This window comes from Babylonia areolata, chromosome 23 (genome assembly GCF_041734735.1).
Source record: "Babylonia areolata isolate BAREFJ2019XMU chromosome 23, ASM4173473v1, whole genome shotgun sequence".
NCBI classification, from domain to species: Eukaryota; Metazoa; Mollusca; class Gastropoda; order Neogastropoda; family Buccinidae; genus Babylonia; species Babylonia areolata.
In genome coordinates this window covers 17,316,477-17,340,952 of record NC_134898.1, presented here as the reverse complement: position 1 = coordinate 17,340,952, position 24,476 = coordinate 17,316,477, and the positions used below count along the sequence as shown (strand labels likewise).

The 24,476-nt window shown below is 44.5% G+C and overlaps 2 protein-coding genes across 2 annotated transcripts in view; one reads left to right on the top strand and one right to left on the bottom strand.

The window, feature by feature from the left end:
* LOC143298357 (uncharacterized) overlaps nt 1-24,476 on the top strand; it is a 31,127-nt gene that overhangs the window by 4,904 nt on the left and 1,747 nt on the right. The window contains exons 2-9 of the mRNA XM_076611252.1: nt 6,539-6,663; nt 7,253-7,414; nt 9,265-9,492; nt 10,121-10,255; nt 11,106-11,270; nt 14,611-14,745; nt 16,019-16,159; nt 21,429-21,575. Coding sequence (XP_076467367.1) covers nt 6,543-6,663; nt 7,253-7,414; nt 9,265-9,492; nt 10,121-10,255; nt 11,106-11,270; nt 14,611-14,745; nt 16,019-16,159; nt 21,429-21,575 — 1,234 coding nt within the window. The 5' untranslated portion in view covers nt 6,539-6,542. The remainder of the gene's footprint in view (nt 1-6,538; nt 6,664-7,252; nt 7,415-9,264; nt 9,493-10,120; nt 10,256-11,105; nt 11,271-14,610; nt 14,746-16,018; nt 16,160-21,428; nt 21,576-24,476) is intronic.
* On the bottom strand, nt 17,829-19,745 carry LOC143298248 (uncharacterized). Its single transcript, XM_076611063.1, has 2 exons — nt 18,607-19,745; nt 17,829-18,091 (listed from the first exon to the last, which is right to left on the bottom strand). Exons 1-2 carry the CDS (start codon nt 19,160-19,162, stop codon nt 17,829-17,831), a joined length of 819 nt encoding a protein of 272 aa, XP_076467178.1. The 5' UTR covers nt 19,163-19,745.

The following is a 24,476-nucleotide window of genomic DNA, read 5'->3' as shown; positions in this document are numbered from 1 at the left end:
GGGGTGGGGGGAGAGGGGTGTGGGGGAGAGGGTTGCAGTGGGGAGAGGGTGTAGTGGGGAGAGGGTGTAGTGGGGAGAGGGGTGTAGTGAGGGGTGGGGAGAGGGGTGTAGTGGGGAGAGGGTGTAGTGGGGAGAGGTGTGCAGTAAGGGGTGTAGTGAGGGGTGGGGAGAGGGGTGCATTGAGGGGTAGGTAGAGGGGCAGGGTGAGTGGTGGGGAGAGGGGTGTAGTGGAGAGAGGTGTGCAGTAAGGGGTGGGGAGAAGGGTGTAGTGGGGAGAGGTGGGGAGAGGGGTGCAGTAAGGGGTGGGGGAGAGGGGTGCAGTAAGGGTGGGGAGAAGGGTGGAGTGGGGAGAGGGGGTGCAGTAAGGGTGGGGAGAAGGGTGTAGTGGGGAGAGTGTGCAGTAAGGGGTGGGGAGAAGGGTGTAGTGGGGAGAGGTGTGCAGTAAGGGGTGGGGGGAGAAGGGTGTAGTGGGGAGAGGTGTGCAGTAAGGCGTGTGGGGAGAAGGGTGTAGTGGGGAGAGGTGTGCAGTAAGGCGTGGGGGGAGAAGGGTGTAGTGGGGAGAGGTGTGCAGTAAGGCGTGGGGGGAGAAGGGTGTAGTGGGGAGAGATGTGCAGTAAGGGGTGGGGGAGAGGTGTGCAGTAAGGGGTGGGGAGAAGGGTGTAGTGGGGAGAGGTGTGCAGTAAGGGGTGGGGAGAGGTGTGCAGTAAGGGGTGGGGAGAAGGGTGTAGTGGGGAGAGGTGTGCAGTAAGGCGTGGGGGGAGAAGGGTGTAGTGGGGAGAGGTGTGCAGTAAGGCGTGGGGGGGAGAAGGGTGTAGTGGGGAGAGGTGTGCAGTAAGGGGTGGGGAGAAGGGTGTAGTGGGGAGAGGTGTGCAGTGGGGAGAGGTGTGCAGTTAGGGGTGGGGAGAAGGGTGTAGTGGGGAGAGGTGTGCAGTTAGGGGTGGGGAGAAGGGTGTAGTGGGGAGAGGTGTGGAGTGGAGAGAGGTGTGCAGTAAGGGGTGGGGAGAGGTGTGCAGTGGGGAGAGGTGTGCAGTTAGGGGTGGGGAGAAGGGTGTAGTGGGGAGAGGTGTGCAGTTAGGGGTGGGGAGAAGGGTGTAGTGGGGAGAGGTGTGCAGTAAGGCGTGGGGGGAGAAGGGTGTAGTGGGGAGAGGTGTGCAGTAAGGGGTGGGGAGAAGGGTGTAGTGGGGAGAGGTGTGCAGTGGGGAGAGGTGTGCAGTTAGGGGTGGGGAGAAGGGTGTAGTGGGGAGAGGTGTGCAGTTAGGGGTGGGGAGAAGGGTGTAGTGGGGAGAGGTGTGCAGTAAGGCGTGGGGGGAGAAGGGTGTAGTGGGGAGAGGTGTGCAGTAAGGGGTGGGGAGAGGGGTGTAGTGGGGAGAGGGGTGTAGTTAGGGGTGGGGAGAGGGGTGCATTGAGGGGTGGGTAGAGGGGCAGGGTGAGTGGTGGGGAGAGGGGTGTAGTGGGGAGAGGGGTGGAGAGAGGTGTGCAGTAAGGGGTGGGGAGAAGGGTGTAGTGGGGAGAGGTGTGCAGTAAGGGGTGGGGAGAAGGGTGTAGTGGGGAGAGGGGTGCAGTTAGGGGTGGGGAGAGGGGCAGGGTGAGTGGTGGGGAGAGGGGTGTAGTGGGGAGAGGTGTGCAGTAAGGGGTGGGGAGAAGGGTGTAGTGGGGAGAGGTGTGCAGTAAGGGGTGGGGAGAAGGGTGTAGTGGGGAGAGGTGTGCAGTAAGGGGTGGGGAGAAGGGTGTAGTGGGGAGAGGTGTGCAGTAAGGGGTGGGGAGAAGGGTGTAGTGGGGAGAGGGGTGCATTGAGGGGTGGGTAGAGGGGCAGGGTGAGTGGTGGGGAGAGGGGTGCAGGCTATGTAGCCATGGAGTGATGAAAGCTTCACTGGTGGTGCTGAAACACTGTGGAACAGACACTGCCATGGAGTGATGAGAGCTTGGGAACAGACACTGTCGACACCAAGGCACACAATGTGGTGCATGCTTCTGTTCTCACAGATTGGCTCACGCTTCCATGGTTGTAGCATTTCTGTCAGCACTTGCGTTATGAGCTCATTTACACGTTTGAAGGTTTGCTAGCATGCACCTTTGACTTGCACACTTGTGCACACACACACACACACGCCTGCACACACACTCTCGCTTTCTCTCACACACTCTCTCAGACAGACAGACACAGACACATGCACACACACACACTCTCTCTCTCACTAACATGCTCTCTCTGACAGACACACACTCTCTCTCTCACTATCTCTCTGAGGGAGACAGACAGGCGTGCACACACACACACACACACACACACACACACACACACACACACACACACACACACACAGAATAAGCGCACACATAACCTGAAAATTGAAACACACACACAGTCTGTTTCTCACAATGTCATACACACAATACAAGGAGCAGTGCCCCATTTGATAGAACATCCACAGAAAGACAGGGTTCTTGGTTTGATTCTCACACAACCAGGCATTTTTCTACTACTCATTCCAGCAGACCTTGAGTGGTGGTCCGGGTGCTAGTCTTTTAGGTGAGAGGTTGAAGTGAAGTCCTGTGTGCAGCATGCATTGTGCATGCATCAATGGATGCGTCATGCTTTGATGATTTTCTGTACTCAGTCAGAAGCAAAGGCTGACACTCCCTTTTTTTTTTTTTATTTAAAAAAAAAAGTTTTATTACTACTACCTTTTTCTGTATTATAATTATTTATTTATTTATTTATTTGTTTATTTATTTATTTATTTATGTAAGCTTATCTATTATTTATTCACCTTTTTTTTTTTTTTTTTTTTTTTTTCAAGGCCTGACTAAGTGCGTTGGGTTACGCTGCTGGTCAGGCATCTGCTTGGCAGATGTGGTGTAGCGTATATGGTTTTGTCCGAACGCAGTGACGCCTCCTTGAGCTACTGAAACTGAAACTGAAACTGAAAACTGTTTAGGAAAAAAAAAAGGGGATGGAGATATGATCAGGTTTTTTGGGGTTTTTTTTTTTAAGTTGTGTGTTTGTGTGTGGAGGGGTGTTGTTTGTTGTTTTTGTTTAGTTGTTTTTTTTTTGTGGAGGGGGGGAGGGGAGGGGGGGGGGGGTGTGAGTGGATATCGTTTGTGAAGTTTTTATTCCTTTGTTATTGTTTGTGGGGTTTTTTGTTTTTGTTTTTTGTTTTTTTCTTGTATGTTTTTTGTTTTTTAAATTGAGGGGGGAGGTGTCTAAGAGAGAGGAAACCATCCAGACGAAAGTTATGCTCCTCTTTTTGAGGAGTGTCAAGTGGAGTCTGTGTGTGTGTGTGTGTGTGTGTGTGTGTGTGTGTGTGTGTGCTCACGCAGTGGATTGCCTGTCAGGTGGGATGCTGTGTGTTTCCTGCTTCTTGCTGTTCCCCCATTGTCAGGGTGTGTGTGTGTGTGTGTGTGAGGTGTGTGTGTGTGTGTGTGTGTGTGTGTGTGTGTGTGCGTGTGTGTGTGAGTGATTCACTTGAAAGGCACTTGACTTGCACTAAGTGTGTACATGTGTTACCTGTCTCCACTGCACCTTGCTGGTGTGGTGCTTCTTTCTCCACTGGGTTTTTGTTACCTCTGATACTGGTGTGTGTGTGTGTGTGTGTTGGGGGTGGGAGTACAGAAGGGTTAGTATGCTTCAGTGTTGTGAGTACAGATAGTTGAGATGTGTGTGTGTGTGTGTGTGTGTGTGTGTGTGAAGTCAAAGTCAAAATTTTTATTTCAGTATGGTAATTGAATAAGCAACAACTGCTTTTTTAACATCAAGCCATCTAAATAATAGAAAACAAAACAAAACAAATATAAATATAGATTAAAGAATTTAAAAAAAAGAGAAAAAAAGATTGAAAAAAAAGAGAGAGAAAAAAGAGAGGAGAAACATAGATAAAAAAACACAAAAACAACAACAACAAAAAACACTGAAAAAATAGATACATACATACTAGAATCACACGATAATGAAATACACAGTAGCATTTCTGTTTCACTCTCATAAACAAAAAACATGTACACATACACAAATTCACAACCCACACCGTTTTGCATTCAAAACATACACAAAACATTTCACAGATGATAATTTAGGTGGTAACTAATAGATCTACATTTATGTTATTGTTCATCATTTGCACAGTTAATAAGATGATTTTTCATATTTTTCTTAAACACATTTTTATTCTTTATATTCTTTAAAATGAGTGGAATGTTATTCCATAAGTTTCCACCAGAGTATAGGAAGCTGGATTTATAAAGGTTATTTCTAGGTCTAGGTATACATAACATATGGTTGTGTCTGTGGTCATTAGTTTTAAAAGTTTCTGTTATCTTTTTGGGAGCATTTCCATATATCACATTATGCATGCAAACAGCCCCGTTGAAGAACAGCCTGTTGTGGAAAGATAATACATTAAATAGTTTGTAATCAGTATTGGTCAGGGAGCTCGACTTTAACAATACTAATTTTAATGCTCTTTTATACATACAATGAATAAATTATAAGTTTGTATTGCTGCAGTTGTCCCATAGAGTTGACGCATAATCGATAATTGGCAGAACATGTACACAGAAAAAAGCTTGCATGAATGAACATCAAGGAGCTTTTTTTAAATTTTTGCTAACTGAAGTATTTTGCTGGAGAGACGTTTTACTAATTAAGTCATATGGTCAGTCCAAGAGAGATTTTTGTCAATAAAGACACCCAAAATCTTATGTGTTTCATCCTTTGTCTTTTTTGTTTTGCAGCTACATTCATGCATTTACTTTTCTGTGTGTTTAAGGACATATGATTTAATTGTGTAGTCACTAAGTCTCTGAATGTTGTCTTGAAGATCATCTGTGAGTTTACATGCATCTGAATTGCTTGAATGAAAGGAGGTGTCATCTGTGAACATTTCACATTTACATATCATGGAACAAGGCAAGTCATTAACATATATAGAAAATAATATTGGCCCTAAGATGGATCCCTGTGGTGCTCCATGTTTGATTGATTTAAATTTTGAGGTTTGATTATTTACTGCTTCTAACTGTTTCCTGTCGGAAAGAAAAGATTCTATGAGTAAAATCCAGTGTTATAAACTTCTGATTTTCATATTAACAGTGAATGACAGATTACATCAAAGGCATTTTCAAAATCTATAAAAAGAAGACCTGTGAATTTATTTTCATTAATGTTGTGCAAAATATCAGTAAGTTGTATAAGAGCAGTGTGGCAAGAATGGTTTTCACAAAAACCAGACTGATCTTCGTGGATTAGATTGTTATTGACAAAATAGGTGTTCAAGGCTTTTTGCAAGTGTTTTTCGATAGGTTTTGATAGAACAAATAAGACAGAAATTGGTCTGTAGTTTGATGGATAAGAAGAATCACCTGATTTGTAGAGAGGAATGACTCTAGCCTGCTTGAAATTTAAAGGAAAATATTTCTTATTGTTTGATATAATTTTATCAGCAGTGTTTGCAAATTGATTATTTAAGTGATCTGCTGTTATATGTGTGATAATGTGTTGGTTTTTTGATACATGTATCTTATTTAACATGCTTGTGTGTGTGTGTGTGTGTGTGTGTGTGTGTGTGTGTGTGTGTGTGTGTGTGTGTGTGTGTATGATTTAAGAGTGATGTGTTTGTTTTCATTTTGTATGTTTGTATCTTATGTATGTGTATGTAGTTTAGTATGCATGTATGGTGCAAGTGTTGCATGATAAGTGTGATTTTCTGAATGTGACGTGTATGTGATGTCTACATCATTTGTGGGCAGGAGGGTTGTGTGAGAGAGGCTGATGTATGTTGCAGGGCGATATATGATGAAGGGTGATGTATGTATCAGAGTGATGTTTGTTGCAGGGTGATGTATGATGGAGAGTGATGTATGTTGCAGGGTGATGAAGGTTGATGTATAATGGAGGGTGATGTATGCCACAGGGTGATGAAGCTGCAGGATGATGTATGTTGCAGGGCGATGTATGATGAAGGGTGATGTATGTTGCAGGGTGATGCATGATGAAGGGTGATGCATGATTATGCATGTTGCAGGGTGATGTATATTGCAGTGATGAAGAGTGATGTATGTTGCAGGGTGATGTATGTTGCAGGGTGATGAAGGGTGGTGTATGATGAAGGGTGGTGTGTGTTGCAGTGTGATGCGTGATGAAGGGTGATGTATGTTGCAGAATGGTGAAGGATCATGTATGTTGCAGGGTGATGAAGGGTGGTGTGTGTTGCAGGGTGATGTATGATGAAGGGTGGTGTGTGTTGCAGTGTGATGTATGATGAAGGGTGATGTATGTTGCAGGTGATGTGGGATGAAGAGTGATATGTGTTGCAGGGTGGTGTGTGTTGCAGTGTGATGCATGTTGCTGGGTGATGTATGATGAAGGGTAATGTGTGTCCCAGTGTGATGTATGATGAAGGATGATGTATGTTGCAGGTGATGTATGATGATGTATGTTGCAGGGTGATGAAGTGTGATGTATGTTGCAGGTTGGTGATGTATGATGAAGGGTGATGCATGTTGCAGGGTGATGTATGATGAAGGGTGATGTCTGTTGCAGGGTGATGAAGGGGGTGCTGGTTGCCGTGCTGTGGCTGACCCTGACCTGTGGGTCGGAGGTGGAGGGTCGGAGACAGAAGGGTCACGAGGGGCGCAGAGTGCGACTGAAGCACGGAGAAAAGTCGAGTCAGTTTTCACCTCCGCTGTGCTTGTCCAATCGCTCAGTAGTTCTCAAAAACTTATGGACCACTTCCTGAAAGCAGATATGATTTCGTAAAGCAGTTTTTTGAATTGAGAGATGATTTAAACTTTGCAGCCTGCATGGTCCTCCCTTACCCTGCTGTGGGGTTCGTTACCTTGTAGTTATCCTGTCTGTTACCATGTAGTCATCCTGTCTGTTACCTTGTAGTTATCCTGTCTGTTACCATGTAGTTATCCTGTCTGTTACCATGTAGTTATCCTGACATACAGACAGCAAGGTAACAAACATCACAGCACTGCTGTGTCGCAGTGTAGGATGTAAGTATTTCTGTGAGGTGCTGTGTGTGTGTGTGTGTGTGTGTGTAGGATGTAAGTATTTCTGTGAGGTGCTCTGTGTGTGTGTGTGTGTGTGTGTGTGTGTGTGTGTGTGTGTGTAGGATGTAAGTATTTCTGTGAGGTGCTCTGTGTGTGTGTGTGTGTGTGTGTGTGTGCAAATGTAAGTATTTCTGTGAGGTGCTGTGTGTGTGTGTGTGTGTGTGTGTGTGTGTGTGTGTGTGTGTGTGTGTGTGTGCAGGATGTAAGTATTTCTGTGAGGCGGAGGTGTTGCCCTGTGACCCCCTGACACAGACGCAGACGGTCAGCTTCCCGCTGAAGAAGGGAGTGAACTGCCCGCTGCACCGTAACTTCACACAGCCCTGTCAGCAGGGCGATGACCAGGCCGGCCTCACTGTCAAAGGTCAGTCCTCAACATGGCACTTCTTCTTCTTCTTATGCGTTCGTGGGCTGCAACTCCCACGTTCACTCGTATGCACACGAATGGACTTTTACGTGTATGACCGTTTTTACCCCGCCATGTAGGCAGCCATACTCCGTTTTCGGGGGTGTGTGCATGCTGGGTATGTTCTTGTTTCCATAACCCACCGAATGCTGACATGGATTACGGGATCTTTAACGTGCGTATTTGATCTTCTGCTTGCATATACACACGAAGGGGGTTCAGGCACTAGCAGGTCTGCACATATGTTGACCTGGGAGATCGTAAAAATCTCCACCCTTCACCCACCAGGCGCCGTCACCGTGATTCGAACCTGAGACCCTCAGATTGACAGTCCAACGCTTTAACCACTTGGCTATTGCACCCGTCAACTTGGCACTGTCCTCTGGAGGATCACTCACCATTTTAGAAATTACAAAAAAAAAAAAAAAAAAAGTATTACAGCTACTTTTATAGCACCATTCTTCAGTCAGGTACCAAGCTCTGAGTGCATTTTGAACACATTTACGCAACAGGCTGCCTAGCTGGGTAGAGCCGACAATTAGGCACTTGAATGAATTATGTAAAATAGATAAAGGTGGAGATACATGCATCAAAGATGTAGATAAAAATGTAGATCAGTCACCTGACTGACAGATGTAGATCAGTCACACCATGTTGCTGTGATGACAGGCTGTAGATATGATCAGTCACATCATGATGCTGTGTTGACAGGCTGTAGATATGATCAGTCACATCACGACGCTGTGTTGACAGGCTGTAAGTACGATCAGTCACATCATGTCACTGTGTCGACAGGCTGTAAGTACGATCAGTCACATCATGTCGCTGTGTTGCTGTGTCGACAGGCTGTAAGTACAATCAGTCACATCATGCCGCTGTGTCGACAGGCTGTAAGTACGATCAGTCACATATGTCGTTGTGTTGCTGTGTCGACAGGCTGTAAGTACGATCAGTCACATCATGTCACTGTGTTGCTGTATTGACAGGCTGTAAGTACGATCAGTCGCATCATGTCGCTGTGTCGACCGGCTGTAAGTACGATCAGTCGTATCATGTCGCTGTGTCGACAGGCTGTAAGTACGATCAGTCACATCATGTCACTGTGTTGCTGTATTGACAGGCTGTAAGTACGATCAGTTGCATCATGTCGCTGTGTTGACAGGCTGTAAGTACCATCAGTCACATCACGTCGCTGTGTCGACAGGCTGTAAGTATGATCAGTCACATTATGTCGCTGTGTTGATGTGTCGACAGGCTGTAAGTATGATCAGTCACATCATGTCACTGTGTTGCTGCGTCGACAGGCTGTAAGTACGATCAGTCCCATCATGTGGCTGTGTTGCTGTGTCGACAGGCTGTAAGTACGATCAGTCACATGTCGTCGTGTTGCTGTGTCGACAGGCTGTAAGTACGATCAGTCACATCATGTCACTGTGTCGACAGGCTGTAGATACGATCAGTCACATCATGTCGCTGTGTCGCTGTGTCGACAGGCTGTAAGTATGATCAGTCACATCATGTCGCTGTGTTGCTGTGTCGACAGGCTGTAAGTACCATCAGTCACATCATGTCACTGTGATCAGTCACATCATGTCGCTGTGTTGCTGTGTCGACAGGCTGTAAGTACGATCAGTCACATCATGTCGCTGTGTTGCTGTGTCGACAGGCTGTAAGTACGATCAGTCACATCATGTCGCTGTGTTGCTGTGTCGACAGGCTGTAAGTACGATCAGTCACATCATGTCGCTGTATTGACAGGCTGTAAGTACGGTCAGTCACATCATGTCGCTGTGTTGCTGTGTTGACAGGCTGTAAGTACGACCGTGAAGGGGCGCAGTGGTCGGAGTGTGGGCCGGGCGTGTTGTCCAGGACAAAGGTCATGACCCTGAAAGAGGGGCAGCCCCCGGCCTGTCCCCCCACCAAGACCAAGACAGTGCCCTGCAGGAAGGTCAAGGACAAGTCGAAAAAGGCCAAGAAGAAAGCCAAGAAAAAGGCCAAGAAAAAAGCCAAGAAAAAGGCCAAAGGGAAAGGCAAAGGTATTTACACACTTTTTTTTTCTTTTGAGGTTGGGGGTAGGGGGGGGCGGGGGGATGTCATTTGCAGACAGTAAAGGGAATGGTTCTGGGACATAGTTTGTGTTCTGTTGGCTTTGTGGCTTTCATTTCTGTTTTGTTTTGTTTTCACATTTATTTCTGATCAGGGTGCGGTGTTACTGTGACAGTTTCTTTTTTTTTAATTTTTTTTTTTTATTGCTTCCCCAGTTTTCACATTTAGTTCTGATCAGGCAGTGGTGTTAATGTGACAATCTTCGTATTTTCAGAAAAAGAAAGGCTTGAGTTGAGATAGATAGGGGCATGGTGTGTGTTTGTATTTGTGTGTGTGGTGTGTGTATGTGTGTGTGTGTGTGTGTGTGTGGGAGGGGTGGGGTGCGTGAGGGGTGAGTGTGTGTGTCTGAGTGTGTGTGATTGAGTGTGTGTGTATGTGTATGCATGCATGCATGCATGTGCATGTGTGTGTGTATGTTGTGTGTGGTGTGTATGTGTGGTGTATATGTTTGTTTTGTGTGTGGCGTGTGTATGTGTGGTGTATATGTGTGGTGTGTGTGTGCGTGTCTGTGTATGTGCCTGTGTGGTGTATATGTGTGGTGTGTGGTGTGGGTGACAGCCTGTAAGTACCAGAAGGGGGCGTGGTCAGACTGTGACCCATCGACCAATGAGCGCACCAGAGAGCTGACTTTGAGGAAGGGGGACGAGAGTTTGTGTCTGCCCAAGAAGGTCATCACCAAGAAGTGCAAGAAGGGTCAGTGCTTGTTTGGGGTGTGTGTGGGGGGTGTGGGCAGGGTGTGTGTGGGGGTGGGGTGTGTGGGGGTTGGGGGGAGGCATGTGGGATGGGTGTGTGTGTGGTGTGGGGAGGGTGTGTGTTGGGGGGGGGAGGGTTGGGGGGGGAGGGTATTGGGGGTGTGTGGGGCGGGAGGGTGTGTGTGTGGGGGGAGGGTGTGGGGTGGGATGGGGGGTGGGAGGATATGTTGGTGTGTGTGTGTGGTGGGGGGAGGGTGGGGGGGAATGTAGTGTAGAGAAACATGTCGTGCATGATACACACTGTGGATTTGTAATAGAGACACTTTATACAAAGTGTAGAGAAACATGTCCTGCATGGTACACACTGTGGACTTGTAACAGAGACACTTTATATAAAGTGTAGAGAAACATGTCATGCGCGTGGAGTGATGACCTAGTCATAACGCGTCTACCTAGGAAGCGAGAGAATCTGAGTGCGCTGGTTCAAATCATGGCTCAGCCGCAGATATTTTTCCCCCTCCATGAGACCTTGAGTGGTCGTCTGGATGCTAGTCATTTGGATGAGACAATAAACCGATGTCCTGTGTGCAGCATGCACCTAGCACACGTAAAAGAACCCACGGCAACAAAAGGGCTGTTCCTGGCAAAATTCTGTAGAAAAATCCACTTTGATAGGAAAAACAAATCAAACTGCACACAGGAAAAAATACCCCCCCAAAAATGGGTGGCACTGTAGTGTAGCGATGCACTCTCCGTGGGGAGAGCAGCCCGAATTTCACACAGAAAAATCTGTTGTGATAAAAAGAAATACAAATGCACTGTGGACTCCTCACAGAGACTTTCTGCTGCAGCCTGTAAGTACATCAAGGGGCCGTGGACACCGTGTAACCAGGAGTCCAGGGAGAAGACCCGCACACTGACGCTGAAGAAAGGCGACCCCAGTGTGTGCAATGCCACGTCCACCCTGGTCAAGCCCTGTCGTCGGCGCGACGCCTTCACTGCCGCCAAGACCAGCCGTAGGTGGACGTGTGTGGGAGTGAAACACCGCTGTTCTGGACATGGGCTTTCTGAATCATCACACACACATAAACACAAGCCCTCTGTCTCTCTCCAACACACACACACACACACACACACACACACACTCATTTTCTCTCTCTCTCTCACACACACACACTCTCTCTCTCTCTCTCTCACACACACACACACTCTCTCTCTCTCTCTCACACACACACACACGCACACACTATCTCTCTCTCACTCTCTTTCTCTCTCACACACACACTCTCCCTCACACACACACACACACACACACACAAGCCCGCTGTCTCTCTCCAACACAAACACACGTTTCCTACAAAAAATGGTGTGGATGGCAAGTTGTACAGAGCTGTGCTTGTATGTGTGCGCGATAAGTGTGAATATAGTGACCTTTTTTCTGTCTTCGTGCAGTAAAGCATGGATGTTTTTTTAGCCCAAATATGTTCTCATTTTTTTTACCAATGAATTTAGCAGTTGAGTTATCAAGGAAAGGTAAATATGGTATTCAAATGTTTCCAAATGCAGTCGAAATATTTCTGTTATTATTTGCTGATGATGTTTCTCTTTTGTCTGGAACAATTTTGGGACTTCAGTAAAATGTGTGAAAACAAGAAACAGATTGTTTGTGTTTGGTGCGAACCTTGATAAAAAAACAAAACAAACCCACATCGTTTTTCACAAGGGAAGTCACTTGTCTGCATGTGGGAAATGGTATTATGATAATGTAAAACTGAAAGTTGTAAATTCCTGTAAATACTTAGGGTTACTGTTTACAACCAAATTAAGCCTTAACTTAGCATGGGATGGGATGAAACTTGTAACGTTCAGAAAGTATTGGAAATACTTAAGACAATGATCAAGTTGTACTGTATTGATGTAAATGTGTTCCTGAGAATGTTTGATATCCAAGTTGAACCAATACTTACATATGCAGCAAAAATTTGGGGATTATGCAAAAATGAGCTGATGGAAAGAGTGCATACTTTTACAGTTAAATGTTTTCTAGGTGTTCCAATGTATGCCTCAAACAAAGTTCTGTATGTTGAAACCAGTAGATATCCTTTGTATGTGAAAACTTATGTAAAGTGTATTAAATATTGGTTTAAACTGCCTCAAATTAGACTTTGTAAACTGGCACATGATATGATGTCAACTCAGATAGAGAAAGGAAAAGAAAATTCGGCTCCTTGGGTAAGAATGTTTTGTCAGAAAATGGTTTTGTAACTATGTTAAATGTGTCAAGGCGTAGGGCATGAGCAACCTTTTATTTCAGAATTTAAATCCAGACTGATAGTTTAAACAAAACTGGCATTCAGACATGGAAAATAAGGGTAAGTACAGCTGGTTCCATTCATTTACAAGTATATCCCAAGCTGAAAATTTTATTACTGTAATAACCATCAAATGGCATCATACAATGCTTGCACAGTTTAGATGAAAAACTCTTTGGTTTAATGCCAACCAAAAATGGTTTATGCCAGGTATGTCCACAGATTCTTCATGTCCTTTGTGTATCTCCACATTGTTAAAATTCTTTTTTTTTTTTTTTTTTTTTTGATCGTAAATCTTACAGTGACTTAAGAAATAAATGTGTGATTTTTGAAAAAAAAATTGTAAAAAGGAAGGATCTCTTTAGCATGTTGACATCAGATCAAGAGGTGACAGTCTTGATGGCAAAATTTATATCAGAAGCTTTGAAGATTAGACAAAAATCACAACACACAGCTACAGACTGAGAGGTCAGAATGATTTGTCATTTTCTTCTATAACCAGTGATGGAATCTGTTTGATTGATGGGTGAATGAACAGGGTTATTATGGGCTGGATGGCCTGTAGGCTGCTACCAGTTTTCTTGAAGGAAAGATCTTTGTTTTGTTTCAGTACTTGTTTTCACCATATTCATTCGTTTATTCTAATGTTTTGTTATGCAAAGAAAATATGTTGATAAAATTCACCCCAAGTCATAAGGACCTCATGGCCAATGACATTAAAGTGTCAAAGTGTCTAACACACACACACATGTAAGCACTTATATATGCATCCACACACACGCGCGCACACACACACACACACACACACACACACATGCACTCACATGTACTCACTGAAATATATGCATATGCATACACGATACCACAATGTTTCAGGGTGTCAACAGTCATGTCAAATGTATCTTGGTGTCAACAGTCATGTCAAATGTTTCAGGGTGTCAACAGTAATGTCAGTGTTTCAGGGTGTCAGCAGTCATGTCAAATGTTTCAGGGTGTCAACAGTAGTGTCAGATATTTCAGGGTGTCAACAGTCATGTCAAATGTTTCAGGGTGTCAACAGTCATGTCAAATGTTTCAGGGTGTCAACAGTAATGTCAAATGTTTCAGGGTGTCAACAGTCATGTCAAATGTGTCAGGGTGTCAACAGTAATGTCAAATGTTTCAAGGTGTCAACAGTAATGTCACAGTGTTTCAGAGTGTCAACAGTAATGTCAAATGTTTCAGGGTGTCAACAGTAATGTCAAATGTTTCAGGGTGTCAACAGTAATGTCAAATGTTTCAGGGTGTCAACAGTCATGTCAAATGTTTCAGGGTGTCAACAGTCATGTCAAATGTTTCAGAGTGCTGATAGTCATGTCAAATGTTTCAGAGTGCTGACAGTCAGGGTGTCAGCAGTAATGTCAAATGTTTCAGGGTGATAACAGTAATGTCAAATGTTTCAGGATGTCAAATGTTTCATAGTGCTGACAGTCATGTCAAACGTTTCAGGGTGTCAGCAGTAATGTCAAATGTTTCAGGGAGTCAACAGTCATGTCAAATGTTTGAGGGTGTCAACAGTAATGTCAAATGTTTCAGGGTGTCAGCAGTAATGTCAAATGTTTCAGAGTATCAACAGTAATGTCAAATGTTTCAGGGTGTCAACAGTAATGTCAAATGTTTCAGAGTATCAACAGTAATGTCAAATGTTTCAGGGTGTCAACAGTAATGTCACAATGTTTCAGGGTGTCAACAGTCATGTTAAATGTTTCAGGGTGTCAACAGTCATGTCAAATGTTTCAGGGAGTCAACAGTCATGTCAAATGTTTCAGGGTGTCAACAGTAATGTCACAATGTTTCAGGGAATCAACAGTCCATGTCAAATTTTTCAGGGGTGTCAGCAGTCATGTCAAATGTTTCAGGGTGTCAACAGTCATGTCAAATGTTTCAGGGTGTCAACAGTCATGTCAAATGTTTCAGGGTGTCAACAGTAATGTCACAATGTTTCAGGGAGTCAACAGTCATGTCAAATGTTTCAGGGTGTCAACAGTCATGTCAAATGTTTCAGAGTGCCGATACAAGCCGCAGTCGTGGAGTGAGTGTGACGTACGCACCAACACGATGAAACGCATCCTCAAGCTGAAGACTGGTGACCCAGCCCTGTGCACACTGACAAAGGAACTGACCCGCAAATGTCGCAAACGTCAGTTTCATTGTTCATTGTTGTGCAGTGGGAGTTTTTGTGGTGTGTGTGTGTGTCTGTGTGCGTGTGTGTAAGTGTATGTGTCTGGTTGTGCATGTGTGTCTCTGTGTGTGTGTGTGTGTGTGTGTGCATTCATGCATGCACCTGCCTGTGTGTGTGTGTGTGTGTTTCTTTTTTTCTCTTTTTGATTTTTTGCATTGGTTCAGTCAGTTAAATTGTTGATAAGATTGTTGGTCGTCAGTTCTTCCAGTTGTGCTTTGCCTCATTCGTATACTTTGTTAACTCTTTCATTCCCAAGCATGGATATGTCCGTGCATAGGGATAATAGTCTTTATCAACAGTCCATCTGGTCTCGGAAGTACGACTGCCTTGATGTGTGTTTGAAGCAATATCTCAGCAAGTTGTGGCTCGATTTTTTATCTTTTTTTTTGTTTTGTTTTGCCAGCTAAAATTGAGTGTTTCCACATGGATGCCAAGACATACGGTGCAGAATAGGTGGCTAGAATTTTGTTTGATTTTCCTCACAATGTCAACAATAGCAACTGTAAAATTATGACAGAAAATGTAAGTAATGTAGGTAATGTTGTTGTTGATCAGCTGAAGTGATTCTGGTTGTCCTGATGATGATACATACTAGAAGTTACATCAACAGGTTAGGGTGGGGTCATGTCGGAAGGGGGTGTAGAAAAAAATCACAAGCTTGAAACCTTCATTTTTGGGTTCAGATTTATTATGAAACTTTCTGCCTTGCTGGTCTGTTCACACACACACACACACGCACATGCACACACACACACACACACACACACACAGAGCAAAAGCCCCAGCCTGTACAGTGTGAGTGTCCACAGTGTGTACTGTGTGTGTCCTGGTGTGTCCACAGTGTGTACTGTGTGTGTCCCAGTGTGTCCACAGTGTGTACAGTGTGTGTGTCCCAGTGTGTCCACAGCGTGTACAGTGTGTGTGTCCCGGTGTGCCCACAGCGTGTACAGTGTGTGTGTCCCGGTGTGTCCACAGCGTGTACAGTGTGTGTGTCCCAGTGTGTCCACAGCGTGTACAGTGTGTGTGTCCCAGTGTGTCCACAGCGTGTACAGTGTGTGTGTCCCGGTGTGTCCACAGCGTGTACAGTGTGTGTGTCCTGGTGTGTCCTCAGTGCGTACAGTGTGTGTGTCCACAGCGTGTACAGTGTGTGTGTGTGTGTGTGTCCACAGCGTGTACAGTGTGTGTGTGTGTGTGTGTCCACAGCGTGTACAGTGTGTTTGTGTGTCCACAGCGTGTCGCTTCTCCAAGGGCCAGTGGACGCAGTGTGACTCTCTGACAGGACTCCGGACTCGAACTGACCGCCTGGTGAAGGGAGAGCCCGCCGACTGTGAACCCACCCGCGTCATCTCCCGCAAGTGTGGCATGGAGGGGGGTGAGGAGGTCACCTATGCCAGGGTCAGGGTCAGGGTCAAGGGAACTGGTCCGGGTCAGACTGGAGTGCCAGATGCAGACAAAGTCTTGATGAAAGGCTGAAAGAGTTCTTGAATATATATACTGTGGAATTATTACTGATCATAAGCTGAAGTTTAATTCCAATACAAAGTATATACATAAAAAGATGCCACTCTCTCATCTGTTGGCTGCAGAAACTCAGGAACATCAGAGTTAATTCTAAAGTACTTCAAGGATTCTATAGATGCTTTATTGAATTTGTTTTAACTCTTTCGTTTACATGCTGGTGTGGGGGTCTTGCTGTAAAGAATAACAAATATTTAAATGAGAATGTGAATGTGTGCGGCAAGGCTGTGGGTGTGAGACAGAGCCGTTAAAGTGAATTGTACAGTGTCAGAGTATGACGGGAAGTCGTGTATTTCAAGCGACAGCAGCCATACTCTGGCGAATTATTTTCAAATTCTTCCTTCAGGCAACCCTTTCAGTGTACCTCCTTCTTCTTCTTCTTCTGCGTTCGAGGGCTGCAACTCCCACGTTCACTCGTATGTACACGAGTGGGCTTTTACGTGTATGACCGTTTTTACCCCGCCATGTAGGCAGCCATACTCCGTTTTGGGGGGTTTTCAGTGTACCAAAACACAAACAGAACTAAACAAAGCTTTGTTCCAAGATCAATTCAGCTGTTAAACAATGGTGATTGATAATGAGTTGTGTGATTACATTGAAAGTGTGCCTAAGGATATATGTGCATGATAAAACATTTTACTTTAAACATGCTATTGAGTAGCACATTAAAAAAAAAAGTCTGTGTTTGATTACAGTATGTTTTATGCTTTTAAGGCCAGACACTACAGTAAAGTTCATATCAGAGGTGTTTGTTGCCTTAATTTAAAATGTATTACACTTTGAAAGTATATTTACTGGGAAGTTCAAAACTATTCTTTTTTTGGTGTTTGGACCTCCGGTTGCCATGGAAACAGTCCAAGATGGCTGCCAAACAAAAAATTTTAAAAGCCTAAGGCTTTTTTTTCAATTGCACGTAGCCAAAATCTGTTTTCTGATCTAGTTTAGGAATGTTAATATCTATAAAAATACGGATAGCTTTTTGATGTAATGACAAATTTATATTTTTGAGAATTTTTTTTGGTCAACGCAGTTATATTGCACCGATTGTTCTAAATAAAATTCAAATAAAACATAACTATACATTTTGTTTCAAAAAAGCAATGCGTACTTTTAAGCACCATACTTTAAAGAAGCACCATGCCAAATTTTAAGGCTCTGTGTTTATTTTTGTGGAAGTTTTAGCCATTTGAAATGTGCGTAGAGTGCGAAAAACAGAAAACCCAGAAAACGGAGAAAGAAGAACAGAAACTTTACTGGCTGAGTGTTGTTCAGCACAAGTGGTAAAAGAGTACAACTTACTCACCCAGCATGTCAATCCACAGCACAGCAACCACCAGGTAAGAGAAGAAGTTGAAATTGAAGTGTTTTGTGGCCAATAATAATCCAGTTCACAGCTCACATGATGACAAATTCACAAAGAACGTGAAATGGTTTACACAGATTGGCAGACACATTCCAGTGGTCTGGCTTTCCCATACTCCTGATATGAGAACAGTTTTGGAGAGCACAGTGGAAGGGGGTACTTACAAGCTAGTGTCCTCCTGCTTGGTAGGCATCTGGATCCCTGGCCTCCTCTCGGTTGTTGAGACGTCGTAGGGTGGCGTACCATACAGTGATGTGAATCCTCTCTTTTGCCATGTTCCATCATATGAAACACTGATATTGATGACTGGATTTTCACCTTTATCCAGTGCCCCCTGCAGGTCTTCATCGGTCTCTGCATACGCCTGCTGGATTGTAGCTGCTGTGCGTTCTAAGAGTGTTGACCCTGATTCAATTTCAGCAGCTGAAAAATGCATAATGTTTGTGAGATATTTGTGCTGTGCTCACAACTATATCATTTACATAGTTTACTTTCCTTCCTCAGGTGATGAGTCTAAATATCACACACACATACACATATACACATACATAAATATATAATATTGCAATGAAACACACACACACACACACACACACACACACTGTGCATAATTTACACACATAACTGATATACATGCATTCACCCATTCATGAACACACACACACACACACACACACACACACACACACCACACACACACACACACACACACACACACACACACACACACACACACACACACACACACACACACACACATGGATCATAGTCAAGACTGAACAAGCAAAACTTTGCCTGAGTGACTGATTCAGTGGTTTACAGTGTAATGTTTCACTAGTGGTTATCAGTGCAGGGATGTGTGGACACTTGTGTGTATTTGTACTGCACAGTTAAAGATAAAGATTTTTTTAACCATCAAAAAAACCTCATAAACATACCTGTTACTTTCTTGTCATGGGCCTGGAAAGTTTTCAAATGCATGCCTGGTATTCCCATGACAGTGCTGAAGGTTTGAAGAGCAGTGTAGCTGCCTCCCAGTTCATGGCTCAGCATGGTCATCCTGTTGTTTACTTCAAAACCTGTATTCTTTTTGTCATTGAATCCAGTTCGTGGGGATGAGAATTCACACTTTTCATAACCACAGCCATCGCAGCACATGGCAAGCTTTGCCGCAAAACCAGCTTTCTCCCTCTCTCGCACACTGACTGACAGTCCCGTTTCTCCGCACTCTGGGCAACTCGGGTCACTCATCAGTCTGGTCAGCTGGAAAACGTGTAGCAAAGTCCAGTTCTGGTCTTCCACCTCACCATTATATGCGACAGGGTTCATGATTTCGATCTTTCTTCTCGACGCACTTTTATCAGAGTCTGATGGCGAAGGTGCAGGTTTCTTCGAAGCCACGCTTTCAGTCGCTGCCGCATCACATTTGGCCCATTTTGCTTTTGCAGCAGCTATCAAGTGCAATCGTCTCTTTCCTTGCTTATGCCGAGGCATGATGAATCCAGGAGATGTCTTAGCTGGCAAAATAATCAACAATTGACGAGAAAAAACACTTTCATGTCAGCATGTTGTTGTTATTGGACGGCCATTTTGGCTTCTCGACGGAGGGAGCCGAGCGTGCCCGAAGGCTGGCTGAGCCCAGCGGAATGAAATCTGATTGGCTGAAATTTCCACTGGTGTCAGTCTCATCAATGAAACTGCACAGTCATAGTACTCTATGCCCTTATTTGGGAAAACTCGGGAAAGTTCGCGCGATACAGTGTGTGTGTAAAATCGCTCGCAGTGTTTTATAGTCCGTTTCAACAACTAAAAGAACCGGGTCTGTGCATTCACAAGATGACGCTGTTTCTGTTGATATGCGATATGATAGGCTTCGGGAAATGAAAGTATACGTTGCTAAGGTGTAAAATCAACACTTTTGGACGATGTTTGAAAAATTCAGACAAAATCAACATCAGGAAGCAACTTTCATTTGCAAATATAACACCTTTTGCGACCGATTTAGTACAAAATATGAAAATGACTATAAAGATTAGATGTTGAAGAAGCAAATTATGCGAAAAAACGAAAATCATAAAAAATCATTATTTGGTCAAAATTTCACTACCGTGTCTGGCCTTAACTATGATTACTGCAAGTGTGTGACTGTGATTATTGTATGTGTGGTTTACTGTAAGTTAATATTTGAGTATTTTGTATGTCTCCTGTGATTATTGCATGCATGTGACTTATCATTGTATGTGTGGGATTTCCTTTTAGTTGACATTCAAGGTGTTATGTCTTTTTATATAAAACATTGATTGACTGTGATTTTCATTTACAGTGTGTTTTAGGCAACCAAGTAATTTCTCATTGGAGATCATAAAAGCATTCTGTATTCTGTAAGTCTGCACTCTTTAAAAAAGACAAACTGGAATGGCAGTATGTAAGCATTTGGAGAAAACAGAATAATGAAAATAAATCTAAGCTAATCTTCACCAGTGATATTACTGAAGAGTACAGGCTTGAGTCATATCTGATCTGTTGAAAGAAAACTGAGCATAGAATTGCCATGTGCAAACTTTGTGTAAGTGCACATGATCTTAGAGGCTGATGCACAAGAGCAGTAAAACATGAAATTATGCAAAATCTGCGATGTAAAAGAAAATGTACATCATTTTCTTGACAACTGTATTAGACATAATCATTTACAAGAAGTTTTGTTGAACACTATAAAGTCTGATTCACCAAATTTTTATGTTACTGTCACAGTCAGTCAGTGGTTTGAATACAACCCTGTATAACCTTGCAGAATCATATATGAATGTTTCAAAGTACCGTAAAGTTCGGTCTATTGAGCGCACTGGTATATAAGCTGCACCCACTAAGTTTTGGAAAAAATTGAACTTTATACATACATAAGCCGCACTGGCTTATAAGCCGCCCTTATTTCCGGTACAGGAACACATACTGATACTACAGAAAAGCTGTCAATACTGTAGGTTATGAAATAAACACAAGTGGGAACAACACAAAGAAAAGCAAGCGAAAATACTACTAGTGCCACAAAAAAATAATAAATAAACACAATGAAAATAAGATCCATAATTTAGGAATAGTCACATTTATTCAACATCATCCTGCTCACTGAATCCACTGAAATCTTCGTCTTCATTGTCCGTGTTGAAGAGAACTAGCACAGCTTCCTCCGCCATCTTGTCACTGACTTCAGCCTCGCTTTCATTTCATGAACATGAAGGTGGAGGTTGCTGCTGGTTCGTCGCTTGCACTGTCATCTGCTAGGTCTATCGCCTTCAATTTGAAGGCTGCATCATAGGCATAACGTCGCGTTTTCGGCATGATGAGGGTGTATGCTTGAGCAGAGTAGAACTGAATGCTGATCTGAAGGCTTTAATGTGTGCGGATTTGATTTATAAAACGTGAACAGTTAGCACACTATCCTGAAGCTCATCCAAAAATTCATGGACAGAAATCATGATTTTGGTGAGTTGAAGGGCAGCTAAGAATAGACGAGACCGTGACACTCCCGAGATCGTTAAAATCCTCAAATAAGCCGCTTCATTGTTTTAGCCGCAGAGGTTGAAGCTGGAGTAAAAAGTCGCGGCTTATAGACCGAACTTTACGGTACACAGTAGGTTATAAATCACACATCTTCCACTCAGTTTGGCCGTGTGTCTATAAACCTTTACTGATAGTCCTTTGCTGATGGCTGTGGTGGCAAAATACACACGACAGTGAAACAGTCAGTGGTTGTGCACAGGATGCAAGTACCAGGCAGGGGACTGGGGAGATTGTGACCTAGACACCAAGGAACGCACGCGTGTCAAGACGTTGCTGAGTGGCGACTCTGAGAAATGCCAGGCCGAGGTTCGCATAAGTCGACCCTGCTTCAAACCCAACGGGGATGGTCAGTGTCTGTGTGTGTGTGTGATTTGAGACCTGAAATTTTGTGTGTGTATGCATGTACCTGTGCATGCCTGTCTGTCTTTCACAAGTACTGGCACAAGAACGGTCATGTTTCTATCCATTATCTAGGACATGCCTCTGATGCTGACTATTCCCATCATTTTTTTGCCAGAGGATAAAAACAGCTGACCTGAACAAAACCATAACTATATATACCATAATTGTTTCACTTACAAGGCGTTGTGGCGCATAAGGTGCACGCCCCCTGAATTGAAAGAAAAAACCATTTTGAACTGGTACAAGGCACACACATCCAGTCGGCAGCATCTGCCATAAAGTGAAAGTTAAAGATAAGGTGCTAATGATCAGTGTTGATCAGGTGTTAATGTGTTGATGATCAGGTGTTGATGATCAGGTGTTAATCAGGTGTTGATGATCAGGTGTTAATGACCAGTTGTTAATGATTAGGTGTTGATCAGCTGTTAATTAGTTGTTGATCAGGTGTTAATGATCAGGTATGATTGAAGAGTGGGAGGGTATGGGGGGAGGGGGGGGCAGACGGGGGGGTTGTAGAAAGTGGTTTTCTGGCCACCTGGGGGGTTATGGACCCTGTCAGAATGTGGTCATGGATTATGGCCCCTGTCAGAATAGGGTCACGATGAAGCAATGTGTGTGTTGCAGAAAGCCGTTTCCTGGGCACCTGGGATTATGGCCTCTGTCAGAATGGTGGTCATGTATTACAGCCCCTGTCAGAATGGTGGTCATGGATTATGGCCCCTGTCAGAATGGTGGTCATGTATTATGGCCCCTGTCAGAATGGTGGTCATGTATTACGGCCCCTGTCAGAATGGTGGTCATGTATTATGGCCCCTGTCAGAATGGTGGTCATGTCATGTATTACGGCCCCTGTCAGAATGGTGGTCATGTATTACAGCCCCTGTCAGAATGGTGGTCATGTATTACAGCCCCTGTCAGAATGGTGGTCATGTATTATGGCCCCTGTCAAAATGGTGGTCATGTATTACGGCCCCTGTCAGAATGGTGGCCATGTATTACAGCCCTGTCAGAATGGTGGTCATGTATTACAGTCCCTGTCAGAACAGGGACATGGATTACGGCCCCTGTTAGAATGGTGGTCATGTATTACGGCCCCTGTCAGAATGGTGGTCATGTATTATGGCCCCTGTCAAAATGGTGGTCATGTATTACGGCCCCTGTCAGAATGGTGGTCATGTATTACAGCCCCTGTCAGAACAGGGTCATGGATTACGGCCCCTGTCAGAATGTGGTCATGGATTATGGCCCCTGTCAGAATGGTGGTCATGGATTATGGCCCCTGTCAGAATGGTGGTCATGTATTACAGCCCCTGTCAGAATGGTGGTCATGTATTACAGCCCCTGTCAGAATGGTGGTCATGTATTATGGCCCCTGTCAAAATGGTGGTCATGTATTACGGCCCCTGTCAGAATGGTGGCCATGTATTACAGCCCTGTCAGAATGGTGGTCATGTATTACAGCCCCTGTCAGAACAGGGTCATGGATTACGGCCCCTGTTAGAATGGTGGTCATGTATTACGGCCCCTGTCAGAATGTGGTCATGGATTATGGCCCCTGTCAGAATGGTGGTCATGTATTATGGCCCCTGTCAGAATGGTGGTCATGTATTACAGCCGCTGTCATAATGGTGGTAATGTATTATGGCCCCTGTCAGAATGGTGGTCATGTATTACAGCCCCTGTCAGAACAGGGTCATGGATTACGGCCCCTGTCATAATGGTGGTAATGTATTATGGCCCCTGTCAGAATGGTGGTCATGTATTATGGCCCCTGTCAAAATGGTGGTCATGTATTACGGCCCCTGTCAGAATGGTGGTCATGTATTACAGCCCCTGTCAGAACAGGGTCATGGATAAAGGCCCCTGTCAGAATGTGGTCATGGATTATGGCCCCTGTCAGAATGGTGGTCATGGATTATGGCCCCTGTCAGAATGGTGGTCATGTATTACAGCCCCTGTCAGAATGGTGGTCATGTATTACAGCCCCTGTCAGAATGGTGGTCATGTATTATGGCCCCTGTCAAAATGGTGGTCATGTATTACGGCCCCTGTCAGAATGGTGGCCATGTATTACAGCCCTGTCAGAATGGTGGTCATGGATTATGGCCCCTGTCAGAACAGGGTCATGGATTACGGCCCCTGTTAGAATGGTGGTCATGTATTACGGCCCCTGTCAGAATGTGGTCATGGATTATGGCCCCTTTCAGAATGGTGGTCATGTATTATGGCCCCTGTCAGAATGGTGGTCATGTATTACAGCCGCTGTCATAATGGTGGTAATGTATTATGGCCCCTGTCAGAATGGTGGTCATGTATTACAGCCCCTGTCAGAACAGGGTCATGGATTACGGCCCCTGTCATAATGGTGGTAATGTATTATGGCCCCTGTCAGAATGGTGGTCATGTATTACAGCCCCTGTCAGAATGGTGGTCATGTATTACAGCCCCTGTCAGAACAGGGTCATGGATTACAGCCACTGTCAGAATGGTGGTCATGGATTACAGCCCCTGTCAGAATGGTGGTGGTGTCAAAATGGTGGTCATGTATTATGGCCCCTGTCAGAATGGTGGTCATGTATTACGGCCCCTGTCAGAATGGTGGTCATGGATTATGGCCCCTGTCAGAATGGTGGTCATGTATTATGGCCCCTGTCAAAATGGTGGTCATGTATTACGGCCCCTGTCAGAATGGTGGTCATGTATTACAGCCCCTGTCAGAATGGTGGTCATGTATTACAGCCCCTGTCAGAACAGGGTCATGGATTACGGCCCCTGTTAGAATGGTGGTCATGTATTACGGCCCCTGTCAGAATGTGGTCATGGATTACGGCCCCTGTCAGAATGG

Coding starts and splice junctions, on each gene's coding strand:
- LOC143298248 (XM_076611063.1), bottom strand. CDS start 19,162: ATGCCTCGGCATAAGCAAGGAAAGAGACGATTGCACTTGATAGCTGCT. Junction 18,092..18,606: donor CCATGACAAGAAAGTAACAG/GTATGTTTATGA, acceptor TGCATTTTTCAG/CTGCTGAAATTGAATCAGGG.